Source organism: Accipiter gentilis, chromosome 6, assembly GCF_929443795.1.
Source record: "Accipiter gentilis chromosome 6, bAccGen1.1, whole genome shotgun sequence".
Classification (NCBI taxonomy): domain Eukaryota; kingdom Metazoa; phylum Chordata; class Aves; order Accipitriformes; family Accipitridae; genus Astur; species Astur gentilis.
Window position 1 is genome coordinate 25,772,864 of NC_064885.1, and position 23,651 is coordinate 25,796,514.

Sequence of the window (23,651 nt, forward strand, 5' to 3'; positions counted from 1 at the left end):
ACAAATTCCATTCAGTTTTTGTTGCTGGGTATAATTTCAAAGGTGTTAACCTTGTTTTCAACTATGCTGGCAATATATAGAATCCTAAGGCTTAGCAGGCAACTTGGTCTCTAACAAAGTGCCATTTGGAACTGAACTTTTCCCTCTGCAGCACATGTGTTAATTTATTGCGTTTCCTGCGCAGGACTTGGGATAACTTCTGTACAATATAGAAAAGAAGTGTCTTACCGCTTATGACAAGAAGGAAAAAGTCCATCTACTACTAAGAAGTTTTAATCAGAAGAGTGCTTTTTTGGTTTTTTTTGACCCCTCTCAATTTAGACATTCCTGTCACTGCAGTTTTCTTGCATATTATGCACCAGCAAGGAATCTGTCATGACAGTTTAAATCAGCACCACTTATTTACTGCAAGTAATCATAAATGGTTTCCATTTTTTATTTAAATTTTCAGTAGTTTGTAAGAAACCACCTAAATTTTTCCTTAGGCTGAATTTGAAAAAGTGAATCTATTGTCCTCTCTAACCTTTTCTCATAGCCCCAAGTGATACTTTACTGTGATTTCTGTATATGGGTCACTAATATTATTCTTCCTGCCCAGGAACTGGTTATGAAGGACACGATAACAGAGAGAGGATACAAAGTACATAGTTGATTACCTTTCTTTATGAAATATTAATGTAACTTATAATTTCAATATATCATTCTGAGTATAGTAAAAGTTAATAATGTTCTCCAACAAAAACAACTGTATAGATGAACTGCTGTTCAATCTAAACATAACAATCATTGTGAGAAGTATAAATTAGGATTCGGACAAAACTTTTCTATGTTAAATTCACCAAAATCTGTTTCTGGAGAAACCAAAACAACAAAACTAACAACAAAAACCAACCCAAGTTATCTTATCACTGTTTGTTAAAACAAATTTGTAAGACAAAACTGTCCTTGGTAGTCTGCTGGTTTTGTAGCGTAACAGTGGCACTCCATGGTGAAAAGGTAGAACACAGCATAATTGAAGTGAAACATCTGAATTACTGCAAACTCCTTTTTCTTTCCTTAACTTCTGCTATCAGTTACATCAGCTGAGCCAGAATCTGTTTCTACCTTACTCATTTTAGATTGTAGCCTGATTTTCTGAGGTAGCATTTATGTTACTTTTCAAAGGTGATGGGAACTGGCTTAATTCTTCTAGTAGTTTAAGAGAATACAGAATCAAAATTATGCTCACAGTTAGGCCTTTTCCATTTTCACTACTAAAAGGGTATTTATGTCTGGTGCTGTTACATTACCAGTAGAACTGCACTGTGAACTGTTTACCTTTTCTGCCTTGGGATCCAGGTAATCCTTGCAATCCTGGAGGTCCCAAAATTCCATGTTTCCCTTTTTCTCCAGGTTCTCCTGGCAATCCCTGAGGACCTGTAGCTCCTGAGGGTGGGGAAAAAAAATCTGTGAATATGCAAATCTATTAAACTGATGGGTTTTTTCACGCTATGGAGCATGCTGCGTTAATAAGAGGTACCTGAAAGCATATGGGAATGTATGAAGAATTGACGAATCTTGCTCTCTGAGACTGAGCAGACTATTGCTGCTGTCTATAGGTACTGAAATAGCTTTCAATACATGCCTTCATCTGATCTCTGATTTCTCTAGCCTCCTCCACAGAGATGCCTCCTCAGCTGCGTTTTCCTGTTCCATATCTCTTTTGAGCTGTTACATGGAACTATTTTTAAAACTTTGGCATTACCTGGAAATCCAGGTATTCCTGGGTATCCAGGGTCACCCTTGGATCCTGGTCTTCCAGGTTGCCCTTGGATACCTGGTGAACCCTTCTCTCCTGGGAATCCACAGAGTCCTTAAAGAAAAAAAGTAATCTAGCATTTATTTGTTTAAAGATGTCCATTCATCATCTCATGATAAGTTTAAAAATATAAAAGTTCAGTAAGGGGTTTCTTGACTAGAAGAAGAATTTTATTCAAATGCTTCAGACCCTTGTATTTATTTATTAACAATTAATTATACTGATCTCTCTGGCAGTATCTGAAAGAGCAGAAATGGCGAGCAAGATATAGCCAAGCTAGGTTTTATTCTGGTAAGTATATTGGTATGTTCATCAGTGCTGTACTAGACAACAGTAGACTCTACCTCCTATGTTCATGCTAGCCATATTGCAGACCGTGATGCCTCTCCAATCCCTAGGTTTATAACTATAGAAAATAACGCTCAATGTGCACAGGAAGCACAGTTCCCTCTCCACTAACAAAATTCAGAGAAAATAGGTTCTTAAGTCCAATCGTTTTCTTCAGTCAGAGGTACCTGGTAATCCGGGATCTCCAGGAGGCCCTTTTCGACCACGTGTACCAAGCAGAGGAGTTGGGTCACCTCTCTTGCCTGTTGAGGTACAATGACTTTAATTTCATACAAGTATCCTTTTCATCGACAAAACCAAAGCTGGACCATTTTGTAAGATCAGATATTTTACTCATAGATATTAACAGCTATAAAAGGGACTGAGAGAATACAGAATGAAAAATGTTTTGGCACATGCAAATTATCTGCCAGCTCAGCTTGTCTTGAAGTACTAACTCAGCTTGTGTTTAGTATGAGTCTTGGCAGTATGTAAATTTCCCATAATGAAAAAACAAAACTAAACCCCAAAATTATGGGAACTTTCCCAATACTGACAGCATATATTGAAAATGAAAGATATTGCATAAATTTCCTGTTACACTTTATTAAACAAAGAGAACTCCTTACATAGGTTTGTGAGGATGTGCAAAATTAATAAAGCATGTGTCTATTTACTCAGTAAAGACCTTTTAGGGACTACCTGGGGATTTTAAGCCAGCACATCTTATTCTTTTTGTCTGTGCTGAAATTCCTGTTTATCACAGAATCAATAATTCTGAGCAATTTTGCCTTACATTGTCTGCACAAATGTCTGACCTCTCCCACCTATTCATGCTGTCTCCAACTTCATTGTCTGATTTTTGCTGTGAAGAGTTAAGAGGAAATATCATGTTCAAGTGTTGCTAGAAATCCCCTGCCATAGCAATCCCCACCTTTACTGGCTATTTCCTGCTTTAGTTTTAAGGATAATTTTTCCAGTTTTTCAATACATTTAATGAAAGTTCTCTTTATATTGAGTATTATTCTTTACTTTTTTTGTGGGAATCTATTCCCTGGCTGAGAAGGTCTTGAATATTTGAAGAAATGGAAAGCATAACTGAGAAAACAATTTCTCCTGTCCCCTTAATCCTTTTTTCCAGGCAATGATTTAATTTCATTATTTATTAGTAATGACATCCTGCTCCAATGAAATTTGAGAATATGATGGATGACACCATTTTGTATTTCTTTGTAACACTTTAAAATCTAAATATTATAGATAAATCTTTCAGAGTAATCTCTACCTATGCAAATAACAATATGCAAAACTTCATCTTTTCAGCTGAATAATTTTGCATGCATGGGTATGAACTCTCCCTGATTTGCTATGCTACACATTCAGAAGTTCCAAGAATTCAAAAATCATAGCCTGGAAAACACTGGGAAATAAGTTATATAAAAGAGATTATAACGAACATTGGAATATTTTAAAAATTCCACATATCTGTATAATAACATACTGTAATACCCTAAATGATTGCATTTTCATTTCTTTGAGTTGACAAATTTTACAGATCCACAAGAGTGGGTTTTGACATGTTTGATAGAATTTTTAAACTCTGAAATTTGACACAGATTTATCTTCCAAATTAGTAAGACCTACTTTAAAAGGAACAAACTGTTAAAGAATAAACTGAAATGCAAATTTTGCCTTCAGGTAAGCCAGACTTGTTTCTAATGATATTCATGTTTCAATTATTTTCACTTCTGTCCTGTTTTCCGTTTTCTAGTGAGTACTTGCCATCTATCAGAGCATATACATCCTAACAGTATTGCTCTTTACAAAAGAATGTCTATATAAACTCATTACCTTTAGATCCTTTTGGGCCAGTCAGTCCTGGATTTCCAGGGATTCCTGGTAAGCCAATGTCACCCTGATTTTTTTTTAAAAACAAAGTGAAAATGTTTGACATATGTGTGGCAAGAACGATCTGTAAGAGCATTTGGTTCTCTTACACTGGTAAACAGACTAGCAATCATTATGAATAGAAAAATTATGTCTTGGGTTCAACAGAAAATGATGCTGTCTTTGTTACATGTCTAACACTGACCACTAACACTTCCAAGAAACTGTAGATTAGACTTGCTAATCATTTTGAGTTTGCGCTTTTATAGTTTATGCTAACTCTTGGCTTGAACAGCTTAAATTCCCCACAGATGGCTTGAGTAATTTGATTTAAAACATACTATAAAAATGTACCTAATATTGTTGTATGTTACCCAAAATTTACTATAAACATTAACCAGAAATATGTTGTGAAGCAACAGTAAAAATGTAAAGATTTCTCTATTTTTCCTTTTGAATAAAAACCTATAAGGAGCAAAACACAGATTATCTCTTCAAAGAAATATAGTACAAGACAAGCCAAGCAAAGATACGTCCCTTTACCAAAAATCAACTGTGCTTTTTGCTTCATGTTATCTCACTGCCTGTCTACTTAGCATACAAGCCTGTAAAGAATTTTACCTTATATCCTTATGTGATATATGTGCAGTTTTTTATGTTTGTTCTCAAGCATATTGCTTTCCTGGGCTCTGTTTGGTATAAGTTGTCGGTATCCGCACAGAAGACTTGGTTTGTCTTATCTTACTACATGGAGCAGTCAAGCCAATAGACATGAAGAAGCAGCTATATATTAATTTCATACTAGTGCTGCTGCTATGTTATGATTTCTGCAATAAGTGATTTGACAATCTGTTCTTAGGAATAATGTTAAAGACTTGATTGTGCATCCATTTTTTGCCCTCCTAATTAGTGCAGTGTAGCCTTGACTTCTATCAAGTGGCAATATAACAAAATCACAACCATACAGCTAGGAGAGCGGGGAGAGGCCCTCTGTTGACTCTGACTACAATTCTTGCTAAAATGTAATCAAAGCATTGAAGTGTTAAATTAAGGAATTCACCCTTCCTATTATACTGAAAGTCTCTTCTCAGATCATCTAATGGCTAAGTACAATAGAAGTACCCTTCATCACGTTTCCTGGAGGCAGGAGATCACTGCAAAGTCCAGGACATTTCACTACTACTTTGTTTACCTGATCACCTGGTTGTCCTTGAAAACCTGTAATTCCTTTAAAGCCCTTTGGTCCTGGGAAACCCCGTGATCCTGGAAACCCCATCAGTCCAATGTCACCATGGTCACCTGGCAGTCCTGGGACACCATTCTTCCCGGGAAATCCTGGGTTGCCTCTGAAACCAGTATTACCTTTTTCACCTGAAGTTAATTGCAGAACAAGATAATGACTGATATAGTCAAGCCATTATTTGACACTTATTTTGAATATGGCTATGCTTTCACACTTTGTGTATTGCCTTAGTAATTGTCCAAAGAAACTAGCCTGCTAGTTTAAGACTCTATAAACACAATAAGGTTGCTGGATGTTACTGCAGCTACGAGTCCAAACCTGTGAAAAACACCAGTGATTTATATCAGATGAATGGGTGTGTACGCAGGGCTTTATTTTATGAACTTACCTCTTTCACCTCTAAATCCGTTCTCACCAGGAAACCCTGGTTCCCCCTTTTGTCCTTTCTCAAGACGGATATTAACACCGCCACTGTCTCCTGGGGGTCCTCTTTCACCTTTGAACCAAACATATGGAATGTAAGTAAATCCTCATGAGTGACATGTCCTGAAAATTAATTTTAGTGAAGACGTCCCTAACAGAGAAAGCCTTCAAATACTAATGCAGTTCTCAGTTGTTTCAGCAGGCTCACTGCTAACAGAATTTATTATCCTTCTCTTGCTTTTTAGTTAATTCAGTAGTAACCCAGGTGATGTTAAATCAGAATTATTCCTTGCTTGTCTGGAATATGAAAGGTGGCAATTGTATTGTCCACTCCACAGTGTACTGTCTGCGACTGCACCTTGGAGATGGTTATTGTCGTTCCTATGTTAATGTTTAGAGAGATTATTTCCTGTATGTTTTACATAGATTGAGGAACACAGAAAGTATGGTAGAAAACTTGAAAAATCTAAAGTTTCAGATACGTACAGGACAAAATTCAAGGTTTGTTTGAATAAGAGATCTTACTCTGTTTGATTTAGTGGTAAATGCACCTATTGATCTGAGTGGAATTAATTTTTCTTTAGTTATTTTTCATTATGCATTCATAAGTGAGATAACTGGATTTAGTATTTAGTATCTCTGAAAACAGAAGTGAATATACCCTTATAACAACAGGAAAAAGTAAATATATTCCTAACACAATAGTAACAAACTAAACATAACAGTAACATAACTACAGAGTGAAGTGGATTTTTACAAACCTTTTATTCCCATATCCCCACATTCTCCAGTAGGCCCAGGTGGACCCATTTTTCCTTCTTCACCTTTTACACCAGATATTCCCATTGGGCCTTGTGTTCCTGGGAGTCCTGGGAATCCTTGGGGTCCTTGAATCCCTTTGCTTCCTGGTAATATTAAATGCTTTATTTATATATTCAGTCTGCTACGCTGTTGCTGTCATATTCTAAGGAAGAGTATAAAGCAAAAGGCAGGAAGTTTAGAAGGACTTTTTAAGCAAATCAGCAAAGCTAGAGAACCAATAGTTGGAGCATGGCTTCATGTCAAGATCAAACTTCTCTTGAAATCCAGATTGCCTTGAAGCAAACATCTTCCCCCTCCCTGCTGCCACCCCCTGGACATTTAGGCTACACTTACTACTACAACAGTTACTCCCACACACATCTTAAACACAATGCTTAGCCTAAGACACCACCAGATTTTGCATGTGGCTACTGGAAATCACAACTCCTACTGTACTGTCCAGATGACAGACAGAGGAAAACAGGATTTTGCTATAGTTACTCAGAACTTTTGCCCGCTAGCCAGTGATGATTTGGGACCAAGGTCATGTTTTTTATAAGTATTAGACATAATGTGAAGCTATTTCTCCACCTACTCATAGAATAGAATTATTTAGGTTGGGAAAGACCTTTAAGATCATCAAGTCCAACCATTGACCTAGCACTGCCAAGTCCATCACTAAACCATGTCCTAAGCACCACATCCACACGTTTTTTAAATACCTCCAGGGATGGTGACTCAAACACTTCCCTGGGCAGCTTGTTCCAATACCTGACAACCCTTTCAGCAAATAAATTTTTCCTAATATCCAATCTAATCCTCCCCTTATGCAACCTGAAGCTATTTCCTCTTGTCCTATCTCATTACCTGGGAGAAAAGACTGACACCCAACTTGCTACAACCTCCTTTCAGGTAGTTGTAGAGAGCAATAAGGTCTCCCCTCAGCCTCCTCTTCTCCAGGCTAAACAATCCCACTTCCCTCAGCTGCTCCTCAGAAGACTTGTGCTCTAGACCTTTTGCCACCTTCATTGCCCTTCCTTGGACACACTCCAGCACCTCAGTATCTTTCCTGTAGTGAGGGGTCCAAAACTGAAGACAGTATTCGAGGTGTGGCCTCACCAGTGCCAAGTACAAGGGAACGATCACTTGCCTAGTCCTGCTGCCCCCCCTATTTCAGATACAAGTCAGGATGCTATTGGCCTTCTTGGCCACTTGGGTGCATTGCTGGCTCATATTCAGCTGGCTGTTGACCAATACTCCCAGGCCCTTTTCCACCAGGCAGCTTTCCAGCCACTCTTCCCCAAGCCTGTAGCGCTGCATTGGGTGGTTGTGACCGACATGCAGGACCCAGCACTTGGCCTTGTTGAAACTCATACAATTGGTCTCGGCCCATCTATCCAGACTGTCCAGATCCCTCTGTAGAGCCTTCCTACACTCGAGCAGATCTACACTCCCACCCAACTTGGTGTTGTCTGCAAATTTGCTGAGGGTGCACTCGATCCCCTCATCCAGATTATTGATAAAGATATTAAACAGAACTGTCCCCAGTACTGAGCCCTGGGTAACACCACCTGTGACCGCCCGCCAACTGGATTTAAGTCCGTTTACCACAACTCTTCAGGCTTGGCCATCCAGCCAGTTTTTTACCCAGCGAAGAGTATGCCCATCCAAGCCATGAGCAGCCAGTTTCTCCAGGAGAATGCTGTGGGAAACCATGTCAAAGGCTTTACTAAAGTCTAGGTAGACAACATCCACAGCCTTTCCCTCATCCACTAAGCAGGTCACCTGGTCATAGAAGGACATCAAGTTAGTCAAGCAGGACCCGCCTTTCATAAACCCATGCTGACTGGGCCTGATCCCCTGGTTGTCCTGTACATTTCTGCATGATGACACTCAGGACAATCTGCTCCATAACCCTCCCTAGCACTGAGGTCAGACTGACAGGCTTGTAGTTCCCTGGATCTTCCTTCCAGCCCTTCTTGTAGATGGGCGTCACATCTGCTAACTTCTAGTCAACTGGGACCTCCCCAGTTAGCCAGGACTGCTGACAAATGCTTCAAAGTGGCTTGGTGAGCACTTTCACCAGCTCCCTCAGTACCCTTGGGGGGATCCCATCCATCCCCATAGACTTGTGTGTGCCTAAGTGGTGTAGCAGGTCACTAACCATTTCCCCTTGGATTACGGAGGCTTCATTCTGCTCCCCATCCCTGTCTTCCAGCTCAGGGGGCTTGGTAACCTTAGAACAACTGGTCTTAATATTAAAGACTGAGGCAACAAAGGTATTAAGTACCTCAGCCTTTGTCACTATGATTCCCCTGGCATCCATAAAGGATGGAGATTCTCCTTAGTCCTCCTTTTGTTGCTAATGTATTTATAAAAATATTTTTATTGTCTTTTACAGCAGTAGCCAGATTAAGTTCTAGTTGGGCTTTGGCCCTTCTAATTTTCTGCCTGTGTAACCTCACAACATCCTTGTGTTCCTCCTGAATTGCCTGTCCCTTCTTCCAAAGGTCATAAGCTCTTTTTTTTTTCCCCTGAGTTCCAGACAAAGTTCTCTGTTCAGCCAGGCCGGTCTTCTTCCCCACTGGCCTGTCTTTCAGCACACTGGATGGCCTGCTCCTGTGCCTTTAAGATTTCCTTCTTGAAGAATGCCCAGCCTCCTGGGACTCCTTTGCCCTTCAGGACTGTGTCCCAAGTGACTCTGTGACTCTGTCAACCAGTCTGCCCCCTGGAAGTCCAAGGTAGCCGTTCTGCTGACCCCCTTCCTTACTTCTCCAAGAATTGAATACTCATCAGCATACAATCACAGACTGCATTAGTAAAGGAGATAGTCTGGATGTAATAAAAAGTATATTGTTCTTATTATAGCATATTATAACAACAACCTATTACATATAGTCAGGAAATAATACATGGAAATATGTCAGTGTTGTAAAACAACTAAAGCACCAGGATGCACCAAGATGCACCAAGATGCATCAAACTATTTTCATGCCTTTGTTTTTATTATAAGAGAAAGAACAAAGGATGCTATTGTTATTGACTCTACCATGCTGCAAGGTCTTAGTCTCGAAGCTGGCAAGGGAGAAGGGTGCAAAGTACTTCCTAGCTTTAACAGAAGTAGAAATAGCTCCCTTTACAAGAGATGTTATAGATGAGGTAGTTTGCAGGATGTTTAACATACCTGTTTGTCCTGGGAAACCAGGGGGTCCTTTATTGCCTGGAAGTCCTGGAAGTCCTCGGGAGCCTGGAGGACCTGGGGGACCTCGTGAGCCATGAGAGCCTTTGAGACCTTTGATTCCAGGTGGCCCAGCTAGGCCCCTGTCTCCGATCTGACCTTTAAAGCCTGGTAAGCCTGAGAAAAAGAGCTTTAATCTATGTATGCAAATGCAGGAAAAGGGTTCAGCAATTGTATCTAAAAAGTAGAAAGTGACAGATTTTTGGTATAAATTTGAATATCATCAAACAGGGCAAAGTAACTTGGAAACTTTGCTACCACGCTGGAGTCCTGGCTCTGCCTAGATTTTTCACCTGGAATGTTTGTTTTCTTGTATTTCTTTAGTGAGAGACAAATCCGTAGCAGTGCCCTGTGAAAAATCCCTACTAATTTGTAAATACTTTTGATACATATGTCTCCTAGCTCTCCCTAAATAACACTTCCACTTAAGAATAAGGAAGATAAAAGTATCACAGTAATGATAGGAGCTCAGTTAAGTTACTCAGGACAAGAGAGCAGGAGCTAACTCTTCCATTTATTACTTGACAGTGAACATACTGATTTGGCCAGTTAAGAAACAGTATGGGAAGGGAAGGAAAGTTGGCAAACTTCTGAGATGCATGCTATACATTCCTTGAGTTTAAGGAAATGTGCAAAACATAATGTACACCCCCACTAATGAGCAGTCCCCATGGAAATATTTGTCATGCCAGCCACAAAAATCATGATTAAATCTGCTAGAAAAGATGTGCAAAGCTTAGAGGTGTGAGGCAACCTGATGGATGTTGTGTACCTTGAGGTCCTGGCAGGCCCATGACACCTCTGAGTCCTGGTGGCCCTGGTAAGCCTGTGTCACATGGCGGACCAGGGAAGCCTGGACAGCCTGGTGCTCCTATATCACCTTCTGGGCCTCTAAAACCTTTGGCACCTGGAAATCCTGGAGTACCAGGCAGTCCTGGAAACAAAAAACATTTTAAAATGTTTTATTTTCATTACTTGCCATCCTTCAGAATTCCTAATTGCCATTTTGAAATTCACGTTCAGTTATTGTAATATCTTACTTATGCTCTAGTTTGTGAAAACAGATGCGTTTCTGCAATTTAGAACTGGCTCTTGTGGAGAGCTTCTTTCTTTAAGGAACAATTATGAATTCAACTCTCACCTATAGGTAAGAACAACTTTATGGCACAAAAAGCTAGTTTCTGATGTGTAGGAGAAGAACAGGAGGAGCTCACTGGACTGCACCAGCTACACAGCACTGGGGTCAGTTCTATAGGTGTTCCCTGCACAGAAGGGCTGGGGCAGGTGTCTGCTTAGGGTTGGGAAAAAGGAAGACCTGTAAAAGGAAACAGCAATATTTGCTATGAAGAGGGAATGAAGTGGCACTGTGGAGACACCTGCAGCAACCAGCAAAACTCCCTTGCAGAAATGAGAAGAGTAGTGCCCAAGATATTGAGGACAATATTGTATAATTATAGGCAAATAAATTCACCCCTCTCTCCCTGAGTGTTCTCCCACCTTTTGCCAGTTTTCTCAGATTTGAGTAAGCAATCTGAGGCAGGGACTATCTGTGTGGCAGAGCAGGAGGCCCTAAGCACAGATGGCCACTAGGCAGCAAGTAACAGTAGTAAGAATAGGAAGCTGCACTGTTGCTCCATGGACTGGGTAAATGCGCCTTCCCTTTTCTGCAGTGTAGATCTCCTCAGTGGCTGATCAACCTTAACTGTAAAAATGTAAACATAAAAGCAGGATGTACTGTTCACAGTCACCATTACGGATCCAGGTAAGAGTAAGTTTTATCCGAATCAGGACCGACTTTGCTCAGATTTTCTCCTTCGAACACATGGAAATGCTTCATAAAGAACTGGCTCATACCTTGAAGCCCAGGAATGCCTGGATCACCCCTTGCTCCTTGTGCACCAGGGGGTCCTGGCAGTCCCCTGTTGCCTGGGATTCCTGGAGGACCATATGTGGTATCACCTGGAACACCTTTCTGACCATCTACGCCAGGTGGACCTGGAGGGCCATTTTTACCATCAGCTGTAGATCCTCTTTCACCTTCTTCACCAGGATCACCAGCTTCACCTCGAAAGCCTGTTGGTATGATTTTTTAATTCAAAAAGGGCATAATTTCAAGTAGTGGGTTTTTTTTGTTTGTTTAGGGGGTTTTTTCCAAAACTGTGGAATAATATAATGCAAATTAAACCAGAATTAAATTTTCACTATGCAAAGAAAAATAACATCATACGTTAAATTTCAGGTTTCTCATTTAGAGTTAATGATACATGAGGACTTAAGGGGGTAATTATTCCTGTGGGAAGTGACAGTGGTTTTCTTTGGGGCAGCATCTATCTTGTGTACTGTCACTCTTGTCCAGTTCAATCCCTTTGCTAAAATGATACTAATTGTTCTCAGTTTTCTGAAAATATTTCCTCTCTGGACACTGAACTTTAGATTATTGCAGCACCTGTAATGCTGGAGGAAAGAAAGTGAAACCGGTAAAGATTCCTCTTCCATTAGCTGTCGTTGAAATGTGCTTCCTATTCTATTCTACCATCGTAGCTACCTTACCCTGCATGTATGCATTACAGCTTGACCAGCAGGTCTCCTGGATTAGCAAAAGCACAATTCACCTTCTGGCCCAGGGATTCCTGCTCCTGGCCTGCCTCGATGGCCTTTTTGCCCATCAAAGCCATTTGGTCCAGGATGACCGGGAAGTCCTTTTAAACCCTTTGGTCCTGGGAATAGAAAGAAAATATGTAAAAAAACCTGACAGAGCTCTAAAATGTGTGATCTAAGCAAACAATATCTTTATCCCATGTAAATTCATGTAGTTTGAAGACAAGTGGATTTCATCTCCTTCTAACACTTTGGGCAAGAGCTACCACCCAAGTCACAACCAACGGCATGGTTGCTGTTTCTCTAAATGGACTTGTTCCCCAATCCATAAACAGCAGACTGCAAATCACCAGAGTAAATTAGAAAAATAAAAAAAGTATCTCCTATAACATTTTAATGTTACAGGATATCAATATTAACCTAGTGAATGACAGGTGTAAACTCAAATTCTTATATTCTCCTGTGCTATACTCTGCTTCTGCAATGGTGCAGATGAGCTCAATATGCTAATCCCTGTTCTTTCATCTCTTTATAAATTCTAGCTACCACCCACAATACTGATGTCAGGGAGCTGTGCATTACCATATTAAGCAGCTTGAAAATCCAGTATCTCCATTTGTTCTGATCAGGATTTTCTGGGGTATTTCAAATGTTCTGGAGGTGATCACAAGCAACATTTTGCCAGTTCATGGATGAGTTCTTTGAATTTAAATTAAGTTGAACAAGTTGAAGTAATGGTAATAATTATTCAGATTTTAGGGCTCAATTGTAACTTGCCATGAGCAATATAGTTTTAGAAATTACAGTCTTGCAGCATATCTTTGCCTTGCATACCTTTTCTCCCAGTATCCAGATGTACCTATTCTAGGTCTTGCCTGACTCCAGACATCTGCGTACTTTGCAGACTCTCTCGTGCATTTTAACTGAGGCAGGGCAGAGTTTCATGCTACCTTCATTTAGTCATTTCTATGGAAGCAGCCTGCACACCTTTTGATCATGCAAACTGCAGCTGTCTGGCCCTTGATTCTATTAGATGAGTATATTCCTGTGTATTTGCATTTTACGTTTTGAGACATGTATCTGTTGAGAAACTAAAAAAGTGTATCTTTTTAGGATAGCTTCTTTTTTTAATTACCAACTTAAAACTCCATTTCAATTAAAACAAAAAATTCTCCCATCTGTTAAACATACCTTGAACACCTTTAAAACCTGGGGGACCTGGATTTCCAGGGTATGATAACGTAATGCAGACAGTCTCACCTGAAGCAAGAGGGAGAAAGAAACTAGCCTATTTGATTTTAGAAAAAATGGAGTCTCAACATTTACTGTAATATTTCTGTAGAACTAACCAACTAGATATGCAAAGGTAAAGAGAAGGGACTGTTTATGCACACTGTTATTTCCATATTACTTAAGGTTTGATGGAGAATCTTAAAATATATTTTTCCTGACACTTATTTTGTATAGAATATTGGTAATGATTCAAATTGTTGTAATACAGTTGTATTCTGTAAAGACAAAAATTTTTTTTTTACTTGTGACAGAAATTTGTCTTTACAATAGTCTCTGTTGCAAGAAATAAATTCTATTTTCATCTCAATTCTATGTACATTTCTGGTTCATACATATTGCTATGAGTGTAGATTTTTTTATTTTGGTAGGGATTTTTTTATAACCAAAAAACAGACCAAGCCTTAAGTATGAGTTGTATTTTCCTGCTCCTTCAGCAAAAAAGCATTGCCTTGCAAATCCTTACAGTCAGGAATACTCTTTACTCCAGAAAATAATTCCTCTGATAGTGTGCAAGTGGCACTTTGCAGGTTTAAGGCCCCTAGCAATTCATATTCTCACTAGCGTCTGCTGCTAAATGGTGACAGTATTGTACCTTTCAGTGTCCATATTTCACATGACCACTGAGCTTGCCAAAATTGATTTTCACTATAAATGAGTAACACTGTATATAATACACGTGAAACTGTAATGGATGCTACCAAAGATGCATTTTGTGATTTGGTTCTTAATGCAAACATTCAAAATTACCTTTCTGGCCCTTTGGACCAGGTAGCCCAATGTTACCAGTATCCCCAAACTCTCCAGGGCTACCTCTGACTCCTGGAGGGCCGGGAAACCCCAAACCAGGTAATCCCATCTGTCCTTTTACCCCAGGAGGTCCTGGGACCCCAGGGAATCCTTTATCACCTGGCAGTGGTACTCCAGAATCACCCTAAAAGAAAGAAATTGTTGATAAGAAATACTAAGACCTAATTTCTTTCCTCTCTTTGATTATCAAAAGCCACATTAGAGAATTATCTGGAGAAACCATTCTTCTACAATTAAGTGACTACATGGATGATATTAGTAGTTTTAAATATTCAAAGGCAATAGGAACAAAGGGTGGAGTTTTGTGGGGATTTTTTGTCTTCCTGATCCCATAATATTGGCACACAGAATATGCAGAAATTATATTCAGGAATATCAAAATAAACAGTAATACTTCCAAGGAAATAATTTTTCAATGCATAAAAACTATGATTTTTGATCTAGGCTAACATGAAATGATAAAAGTAATTAATCTACTAGGGATTTGGAATAAAATGGTAGTTTTCATTAAATAGCTAGCCTTTTCATAAGACAATAGGTTAACTGAAATGGGAAAAAAAATCTGAGAAAGTCAAATGTACCTTGGCTCCTTTTTCCCCAGGCAATCCTAGTTCCCCATCTCTGCCATCATTACCTCTTTGGCCTGGAAATCCTGGAACCCCAGTAGGACCTCTTTCACCTTTTATTCCTTAAAACAATTTGAAAAAAATGAAGTATAATATTTGCAGTAAGTGTTGGGAGTTTTTTATTTCCGCTTAGGTAAATGCTGGGTAAGCGTTTGTCATATCTGTATGATAATTTCCAGTTCTTGAATTCACATTTCCTTACTGAGGTACTTTAGGCTTAGGAAGGCAGTATGTAGTTGGACACCTCATGGAATAATTTGGTCTTTCTGTAAAAGACATGTTTACAGGTACCACAAGAAATGTGGCTTTTGTTCATGCTATATGCAGAGTGAGTGAAAGTATTTTGCTATTGAAATCAGTCAGAGTGTTATTGTTGATTTCAGTGAAATCAGGATATAGCAATGCCATATGATGCAGAATATTTATATCAATATTCCCAAAAGGTTTTTTCTTTTTTTATCCCTACATTTCTCTTGCACTGGTATTTATGAAAATGTAATGTTTGCATAAAGTACGATAAAACTATTCTAACCCAAAGATTCATTTTGCTATTTCAAGAAATCCTTTGCAAATAAACAGCAAATGTTTTGCCCTGCTCCAACATCTGTAAACAAACACAGGGATCCAAAGCTAAGCTAACTTTTCACAAACAATAAGATGGGCATCTTTTGCCTGAATAATTAGTTTAGCATTTCTAACTAAGCTTTGCCATCAGATTGCTGTAATTTGTTGTTCTCTGCTGCTTTTGCTTTTGCAAATCATAACCATAAATGTGGAGAGGTTTTGATCTATTTAATTACAAGAATTTCAGTTGTGCAACTGGTGGCCTATTGTTTCTCTTCAATGTCTGGTCAAGAGTAATTTTTAGAAATAGGAGCAGGAAACTGAGTAGCCTTTGAGACTTTGAGTTTTTCCCAAGAAGGATGTTGGTGGTTTAAGTTGAGATAACAGCTGGGATACTGGCATATGACACTTCAGGAGGTGGCTTCAGTACAATAGTAGTTCTTCATGCTTTCACAATAATCATATTCTGCTTAGTCTTTACTATACAGACCTCTGAGACCCTGATTATCAATCACATGACATGAAAAGTCACTTGTCAGCATTAATAACAATCTGTTAAAATTGTTTTATGGCTCAACTATAGAGTAAAAAAACACAAAACACGGTGTTGATCTTGTGTTTAGCAAGCAGAAGATGAATGAGATGGTACCAAGAAAGGCGTTTGGATATACATGACCTCTGGGCTTCAGTAACTTACTAAACTAGTGACTTTATTAAAGAGCAGATGAATATGGTTTTCTCACACTGTTGCCTAGGCATTGCATAGGAAACAAAAAGGCAGATGATAAAATGTGTGTTTACCTTTTATTCTAACTCTTCCTGGGTCACCCTTCTCTCCTTTTTCACCATGTTGTCCAGCAGAACCAGGTGTCCCCTTACCATTGCAAAAAAAAAAAAAAGAAAAGGTTGTCAGTTATCTCCAGCAAGGAATCAATGTGGGAATTGAGGGGTAAATCAGATATCTATGTATTGCTCTTGCATTGTTTCCTGAAACCAGACCAATTAAAGGAACAAGCCAAAATGGAAGACTTACCTCTTTTGACGTCTATAAAGAGGTGCATGAATGGCACCTGGCCTTTTCAGCCTGACTGCCAAATGAACAGATAGACAACTATAAGAAATTGTAATGCTAGAAGAATTGGGTCCATGGCTGTATACAGCTGTGGCTGTAAATGCTAGAATATTCACAAACTCTTCCCACTGCAGACTTCAACCCACAATCCACCGAGGCTAAGCAGAAAGGGAATCCCTGGAGTGTGGTGACTGCTGGATGAGGCTGTGCTCCCAGAAGTGAACATGGCAGTAGGTAAGTGATGCTTTTTTGCTGAGTGAAAGCCCACAAAGCTGCTAGTAAAAAATTTCATCTATGTCTAGTTAGGTACCTGGTATTGTCAGAAGAATCTATGACTTGACAGGTTTAGAGGGGAAAAGAAGTGCTTTTCTATATTTTTATGCTGATTTGTGCTCTTAGTTCTTCAAGCAGAGTGCGGTTTGTGTATTATCATTAGTGAGGGTCTGATCTTGCAATAGTACATGTGGGTAAATATATTTCACCGTGTGAAATTTACACAGAAGTAAAAGGTCACTAAGGCTGAAAAACTGGGTATTATTTAGCCAGTTTCCTGTTATTGAAAATCTTTCATTAAGAAATAGGTGGGGAAAATACAAATTATAAAGTGATTGTACATCGTGACAATTGTATAACAGGCAGGAGACTTCTGAAAAACGTGGTGTATCTGAAACTAGCAGTGACTATTTGTTAAGATGTCTAGATCTTTAAGTTGGCAATGACCAGTTCTTAGTGTTTCAAAAGCAAAATGAGATAGTTGGGAAGAAAAGAGCAGAAAAATGCAAAAAAATATATATGTAGCACTTCTGTATCAAAGTGAATGATTTCTTTCCAAACTGAGTACTTGTCCTTGTTTATCACTTAAAGAACACAAGAACACCAGAATGTTCAGGACAAGGCTTCAAGCTTTACTTCAGAACCACAAGGGCTAAAGCATACTTTCAAAAGTAAAAAAAAGATTGAAATCTCACATAATCCACTCATGTAAAAGGATTTTAAGAAAAGAAAAATAAAAAAAATTGCAAAGCTTGTAATGAAACCATTGGAACTAGAATGACAGAGCCCCTCCAACTCCTTCCTTCAGTCTCACAATGGTTTTGTTTTGTTTTCTTTTGAAAGAAAATGTTCTGGAAACTTTTAAGCAATTCCTCATGTGAAAAAGAGTTCTGCTATTGAAACAAAACAAAACCTCAAAAAACCCAAACAAAAAAAAAAATTTGGAACAGTCATAAAGCCAAGCATATCCACCTATATTTTCAAAGAAATTGCTCTCGCATACAAGAAAGTATATTAAAAAAAAATTCCATTTGGCATCATTTTGGTGTGCAGCATCCTGGATGTACAGTCCACATGCCAGACCAGAGCAAGTGGAACAAAATCACAGCAAGTCCAATATATCATCTTGTAATGTATTCCTAAAGCAGTTAGATTAATTGCTGTTTTGAATTATTGCTCACTGTGGGGAATAAGATAAGCTATATGAAGCACATTAAAGAAAATAAGTCTGTTTCCAAAAGTAATAGCTAGTTTCACTGAGTTAGGCAACAAGCATCACCCATATAGGGCTCGAGCTCAAATTTGTTCGGTTTGTTAATCCTGCTGACAGCCAATATTGAAGTAGAAATAAACATCTGACCTCAGTGTACCTTTTAGATATTTCTTACTGATTTTCTTCCCCCCACCTTGCCATGAAAAATCTTTATAGGGTTCCTCCATGAAAACCTGGATGTCAGATTTGTTAAAACAGAAATGAACTGGTCTTGGGAAAAAAAATGACCATTGTATGCTGATGTCAAATTATTCCAGTACTCAGAATCTTTACTACCAAAAAGTTCATTCAGTTTTTGGTCTTGAGGAACTTGAAATTAAATTGTTACCTTGCAAGAAAGGTATTCAAGCAAATGAAAAGTCTTTATTTTGATGGTTATAGTAATTTTTCCTTCTAAGAACTATTAAATCAAGGGTAACATTTTTATTCCAATTCAGCTTCATTGCTAATATGTATGTCAGAGACAAGGCATTGCCTATAGTGGCTGATCCTTGAGGAGAACAAACTTTGGGTGAGTAGTGACTGAAAATGGGAGATTATAAAGTAATATGGAACAGTAAAGGGATAAACACTAACAAATAGCAATGCCTTTCAGACTCTGTGGAAGTGAAAGACTCTACGTTACCTTCAGACTGCTTCATAAAATAAATTAAGCACATCAAATAAATTAAGCTTTTCAATTAATTTCTAAAAAAGTAATAAAAAAAAAAAAAAGACTTGAAATGCCTGAATAAAATGAAGGCTTCCTTTTCTTCAGAACCTTCCCCCCCCCCACAAGTGGACGTTGACAAAATCTGTCTTGACCTGCTGACATCATGCAATTCTTTGCCGTGATAAGGTTTTGCTGGAAATGCTTTCCTTTGAAATAACTGAAAAATCATCTTCAGTGAAGCAATTTGTGCATCTACAATGTCTTCAAGAAAAACAATGGGTATTCAAAACTAAAAGAAAAACAAGTCAAAACAAAACAAGATGAACATTCACCAGCTTTCTTAAGCCTCCTGACCACCCCACAAACACAGGATGGGATTCTGTCCCTCAGTGTAAAACTCTGCCAACTGCCACAAGGGAAATCAGATAGAAGCTAATAAAATGCATCCTCCAACAAGACTATAATAAGCAAAACTAGAAAAAACTTTTAAATAGTTTGCCAGGGCAGTTCCTACACCACTCTGCTTAAATGCATCCTGCATAACTGGTAATTTGACGTTATTTATTTACTGAAGCTCATGAGAAGTACTCACAGGGAGTCCTGGTGATCCCACTGCACCAGATAAGCCTGTGTCGCCCTTTTCTCCATGTCTTCCAGGGTATCCCATTTGTCCTTTCTTTCCTTGAGCACCTGGAGGTCCTTGCATACCACGGGGACCAGGGGGACCAGCACTACATGAGCAGAGGCCTTGATCTCCTACATGAATGTGTCAAAATTACATTGAAACAGTTATAAAATTAATACACAAAAAATTACACTGCCCTTTTTCTTTTCTGTGCGAGTAGTGCACAGACCATTTTATCTCATTATGGCCTTCAAAGAAGTGAAGCATATCAGTCTCTTTTTACAGTGCTGAATAACTGCTGCACTGACATGACTCTGCTGACTTAGAAGCCCCAACGCCAACAGGCCATTTAAATCCACACTTTGATGGGCCTTATCCTCCAAATTACCATAAACTTCTTGCAAATTTAGGTCTAACGTATCTGGCAAAGGTCTCCTATTCAAATTGTTGCTATCCAGGTGTACTTACCCTTTTCTCCTTTTTCACCTTTTCTTCCTGGAAGGCCTATCTGACCTTTTGCTCCAGGTTCTCCAGGGATCCCTCTGTCAGTACAGATTATACCTTTGAAAAAAACAAATGGTACAGCTAGTATAAATCAGGTTGACTGTTTCCACAGCTTAGGTCACGTGTTATCCTCTCCCTTATCTTGTTATCCTCATGTGAAAAGCTAGAGATGTTATGAAATGCTTTCAAGTCGTTGCTTATAGAAGATACTACAAGAGTCAGTCTGGCTAGAGCTGATGTTGACACATTGTTTTTTCACTGCCACTACTTCCTCCTTTTTCCACTGTAAACTTCACAGCTCTTGTTTCTTTACTAAAGGATGCTGATTTGAATTTCCTCCCCAGTTTGCTGTGTTTTTGACTTCAGGTGATATATTTTTAGGGATGTTTTTCAGACATGTTACTTTGTGGATTTAAATCACCCAGGAAAATATGAAAATCTTGAAACCTTGCTGATTAACAACTAACTGGAAAAACATGTTTCCTACATCACATGTAAAGTTTGATCTATCTGTCAAAATGCACTTTTCACCTCTACGTTTTTTGTAGGACTAACAAAAGCAATGAATCTATTAATATGCAGAATGATATTCTTGCCATATAAAGTGCTGCTGAACCTACTGGGTAGTCCAGGTAAGCCTTGTCTTCCTGGCTGTCCTGGTAGGCCTGGTGGTCCAGGAAATCCAGGTCTTCCTGGGATTGATTCACCTGTTCCAGGGAAACCAGGGTCACCTTGAAAACCTTGAGGTCCTGGTGCCCCACTTACTCCTGGCAGGCCAGGCAGACCTATAAAGAAAATAACAGAATATGGCCCGTACAGCTTCATAGTATCAATTACTACAAGATATCAAGGAGGAAATTACAGACTGTTCAGAACTGTCCTGAAGAAGAGCTTCTATATCACAAAGACTTAAATCTAAATCTTTAGGTTTTCCAGTATTCCTAGGAAAAGAGGCTCCTGCTTTAGACCTTCAAATGCTTATTTTCCTCCTCCCCATTATCTCTTTTCCAGACATCCCAGTTACTCTAGTTCCTTATATAGAGCAAAGTCATCCTCATCACCTTCCTTCATATCTTTCTGAGATGGAGAATAGAGTTTTTGAGCACAGCACTCCAGATACAGGCATACTGTGGATTTACAGTGCATGGCAGCATTCTGCTTTGTCTTCTGTTCCTTTTCTAGTAATTCCTAAACTTCTGTTTGGACCATTTTGGTTCTTTTTTTGGCCACCAAGCGCTGAACTAATATTTTTAGTGAACTCTCGGTAGAGCTCAAATCCTTACTGTTGGCGACTTGCCATCAAGCAAGAAAAAAAGAACAGGTTGGGAATTTTTTTAGCTGCTTTCTCTCCCATTGGTATATAGTTCATATTTTATTCCCTACTTTTCTTACTTGTTCCATCATCTCCTGGTCTTCCTAGCAGGCCTGCAGGTCCAATTGGTCCACCTGACCCCATATCACCAGCAGGACCTGGAAATCCAGGATCTCCTTGTGGACCTACACAGAATTATAAAAATATGTGAATTGAACACGTTATGCAACTGACAGCTTAAATCGAAATTAAACTGCAACCAAAAGTATAATTTGGGAACTACACAAAAGTAAAAATACAGTAACTTCTTTTGTCTTTATGAAACATTTTTAAATGTGTAACAATTTAATTTTAAGGTGGGAGGATTTGGTTACTTTTCTATGGATTCCTGCTCATTTTGTGGGCACCGTTTTAACTCTTCTTCACTCCATAGTAGTATCTTTGTGCTACGTATTTCAGAATGCTGAGAGAAGTGTTTGCCCCAAATAAATATGTCACATTTAAAATAAATGTGCATCTCATGTTATGCACATTTGGCAGTGCCCACAGGGAGGTCATTTCAGGATCATCCTAGTTTAAATTATACAAATTTTAAAAAGTACATTTTCACAATTGCTATAATGAATAAATTTTAAAATTGCAATTACATAGTGATAAAAAAAATGTGAATCAGATATAAAAGGCTTCATTAAATTGAAAAAAACAAATATTGGTAGTAGTTCTGTTCTCAAACAATTCTGCTAAAGGCCTCTTTCTCTGAAGAATGTATCCACTCACACACCATGTACATGATTAACATTAAATGTTACTTGAGATGTTAAGCATGTGCTTAAGTCTTTTGTTGCATGGGCTGGAAAAACACAGAAGTCAATGGAAAACAAATTTAATTGATCTTTGGATGAGGCCCCCATCTAATGGGTAGGTTCTGCTGAGCTGGGGTTGTGTTCTAACTTACTTCCGTGTTCACGATCAGCATTTGCTGCACTAGAAATACAATTTATTGTAAGTTCTCTGTTAAAATATTCTTGCAATACAGGTTCCCCAAGTGTAAGATGCCAATGCAAATCCTTTCCGGGCAGCAGGCTTGGCTGTTCCCCACTGCTTCCTGCTACGAAATAAGAACCTCCACACACCTTTTCACCAATTAGGTAATAAAGATGGGGATAAAGGGAGCTGGAACATACAAACCCAGCCTGAGATGTAGGTAGGAAGGTAGTAAGATTGACAGGTATTCTGCTGGGAGCACTAGTTCCAGGATTTCACCCCTGCTATGCAATAGGAAGCTTAATTGTAGTCTAAAATCTGTGTGTAGTGGCAATTCTGAAAATAGGAATTCTAAATTACAATGGGAAAGCTGGTTTTCTTATTTGCCATCCATTATCCAGCATGGGCTTATTTTTCATAGCTTTTTCTTATATATGCTTAGGCCCAATAACGGGATAGTCCTGCATGCATAAAGATCTTTCAAGCAAACATTTAATCTGAAACTTTTATGTTTAACATAGTTCCAGTAAGATCAGTGAGACAAAAACTCACACAGAATGTTGCCACTAGGAAGACAATGTTTTAGGATCCTGTTCCCTGAATCCCTGGTCATCACTTTCAAACACCTTAGCAAAATAGGTCCTACACACTTCATAGAGCAGAAAGACTAGTTTAAACTAGCTATAACCTTTTACAGGAAGCAGCAGAGTTCCAACAGCTCCAGGAGGACCTGGGGGTCCTTTTTCTCCTGGATCCCCCTGTAAGAGTCCAACAACAAATTTTACTGATAAATATGCAATGTGACAGCATGTAACTGAAAATTTCAATAATGGTGGGGTATGTAAGGATGTGACACACGTGACCTTGGAAACTTGATTTTGACGCTTTATAGCATTTAAAACCAGAAAAAAGATTTTAAATAATCATTATCTTTCAGGATACCAGTGATTACCTATTGCACATATCTATTTGACTCTTCAGAACTTGTGACTGCTGTATTTGATTTCATTCACTTATTGTAAAGACAAATCAAAAACAGTCAATCAGTACCCATTTAATTGAGATGTTTTGATTTAACATCCAAGCTGTAATTATTTGCCTTAAAATTGTATACCAGAATTTGGAAATTACTTCTATTATGACAGATAAGCATTAAGAAAAGAGGTTTCACAGTCTGACAGATATTATCGATGGTAAGAGATACTCAAAACTCTTATAAGAAGCTTAAAACATCTGCATCAGGGAAACATAAAAGTGCATACTAATGGCAAGGAAAATCACTTCTGCTTGGAGGATTTCTGATTAGCTTGGATTTTGATATTTAGAATTGCAAGTGAAGTGGACTTTAGGG

General features: G+C 38.7%; 1 protein-coding gene and 1 long non-coding RNA gene across 3 annotated transcripts in view; one reads left to right on the forward strand and one right to left on the reverse strand.

Moving 5' to 3' along the window:
- COL4A4 (collagen type IV alpha 4 chain) overlaps window positions 1-23,651 on the reverse strand; it is a 76,456-nt gene that overhangs the window by 14,898 nt on the left and 37,907 nt on the right. The window contains exons 18-37 of the mRNA XM_049802841.1: window positions 22,989-23,058; window positions 21,397-21,501; window positions 20,625-20,789; window positions 19,969-20,061; window positions 19,468-19,631; window positions 16,407-16,479; window positions 14,997-15,103; window positions 14,356-14,539; window positions 13,507-13,575; window positions 12,330-12,434; window positions 11,572-11,790; window positions 10,490-10,651; window positions 9,664-9,834; window positions 6,440-6,583; window positions 5,644-5,751; window positions 5,205-5,383; window positions 3,977-4,040; window positions 2,314-2,388; window positions 1,745-1,852; window positions 1,318-1,425 (exon numbers count right to left, since the gene is read on the reverse strand). Of these exons, the coding sequence (XP_049658798.1) occupies window positions 1,318-1,425; window positions 1,745-1,852; window positions 2,314-2,388; window positions 3,977-4,040; window positions 5,205-5,383; window positions 5,644-5,751; window positions 6,440-6,583; window positions 9,664-9,834; window positions 10,490-10,651; window positions 11,572-11,790; window positions 12,330-12,434; window positions 13,507-13,575; window positions 14,356-14,539; window positions 14,997-15,103; window positions 16,407-16,479; window positions 19,468-19,631; window positions 19,969-20,061; window positions 20,625-20,789; window positions 21,397-21,501; window positions 22,989-23,058 (2,473 nt within the window). The remainder of the gene's footprint in view (window positions 1-1,317; window positions 1,426-1,744; window positions 1,853-2,313; window positions 2,389-3,976; window positions 4,041-5,204; window positions 5,384-5,643; window positions 5,752-6,439; window positions 6,584-9,663; window positions 9,835-10,489; window positions 10,652-11,571; window positions 11,791-12,329; window positions 12,435-13,506; window positions 13,576-14,355; window positions 14,540-14,996; window positions 15,104-16,406; window positions 16,480-19,467; window positions 19,632-19,968; window positions 20,062-20,624; window positions 20,790-21,396; window positions 21,502-22,988; window positions 23,059-23,651) is intronic.
- LOC126039546 (uncharacterized) overlaps window positions 2,281-23,651 on the forward strand; it is a 29,671-nt gene continuing 8,300 nt past the window's right edge. Inside the window, exons 1-6 of one of the 2 annotated variants that reach the window (XR_007506345.1) lie at window positions 2,281-2,396; window positions 3,760-3,823; window positions 5,674-5,773; window positions 9,019-9,220; window positions 9,685-9,828; window positions 16,812-16,911. This is a non-coding gene — a long non-coding RNA (uncharacterized LOC126039546). The remainder of the gene's footprint in view (window positions 2,397-3,759; window positions 3,824-5,673; window positions 5,774-9,018; window positions 9,221-9,684; window positions 9,829-16,811; window positions 16,912-23,651) is intronic. The other variant, XR_007506344.1, reaches the window with a different exon arrangement.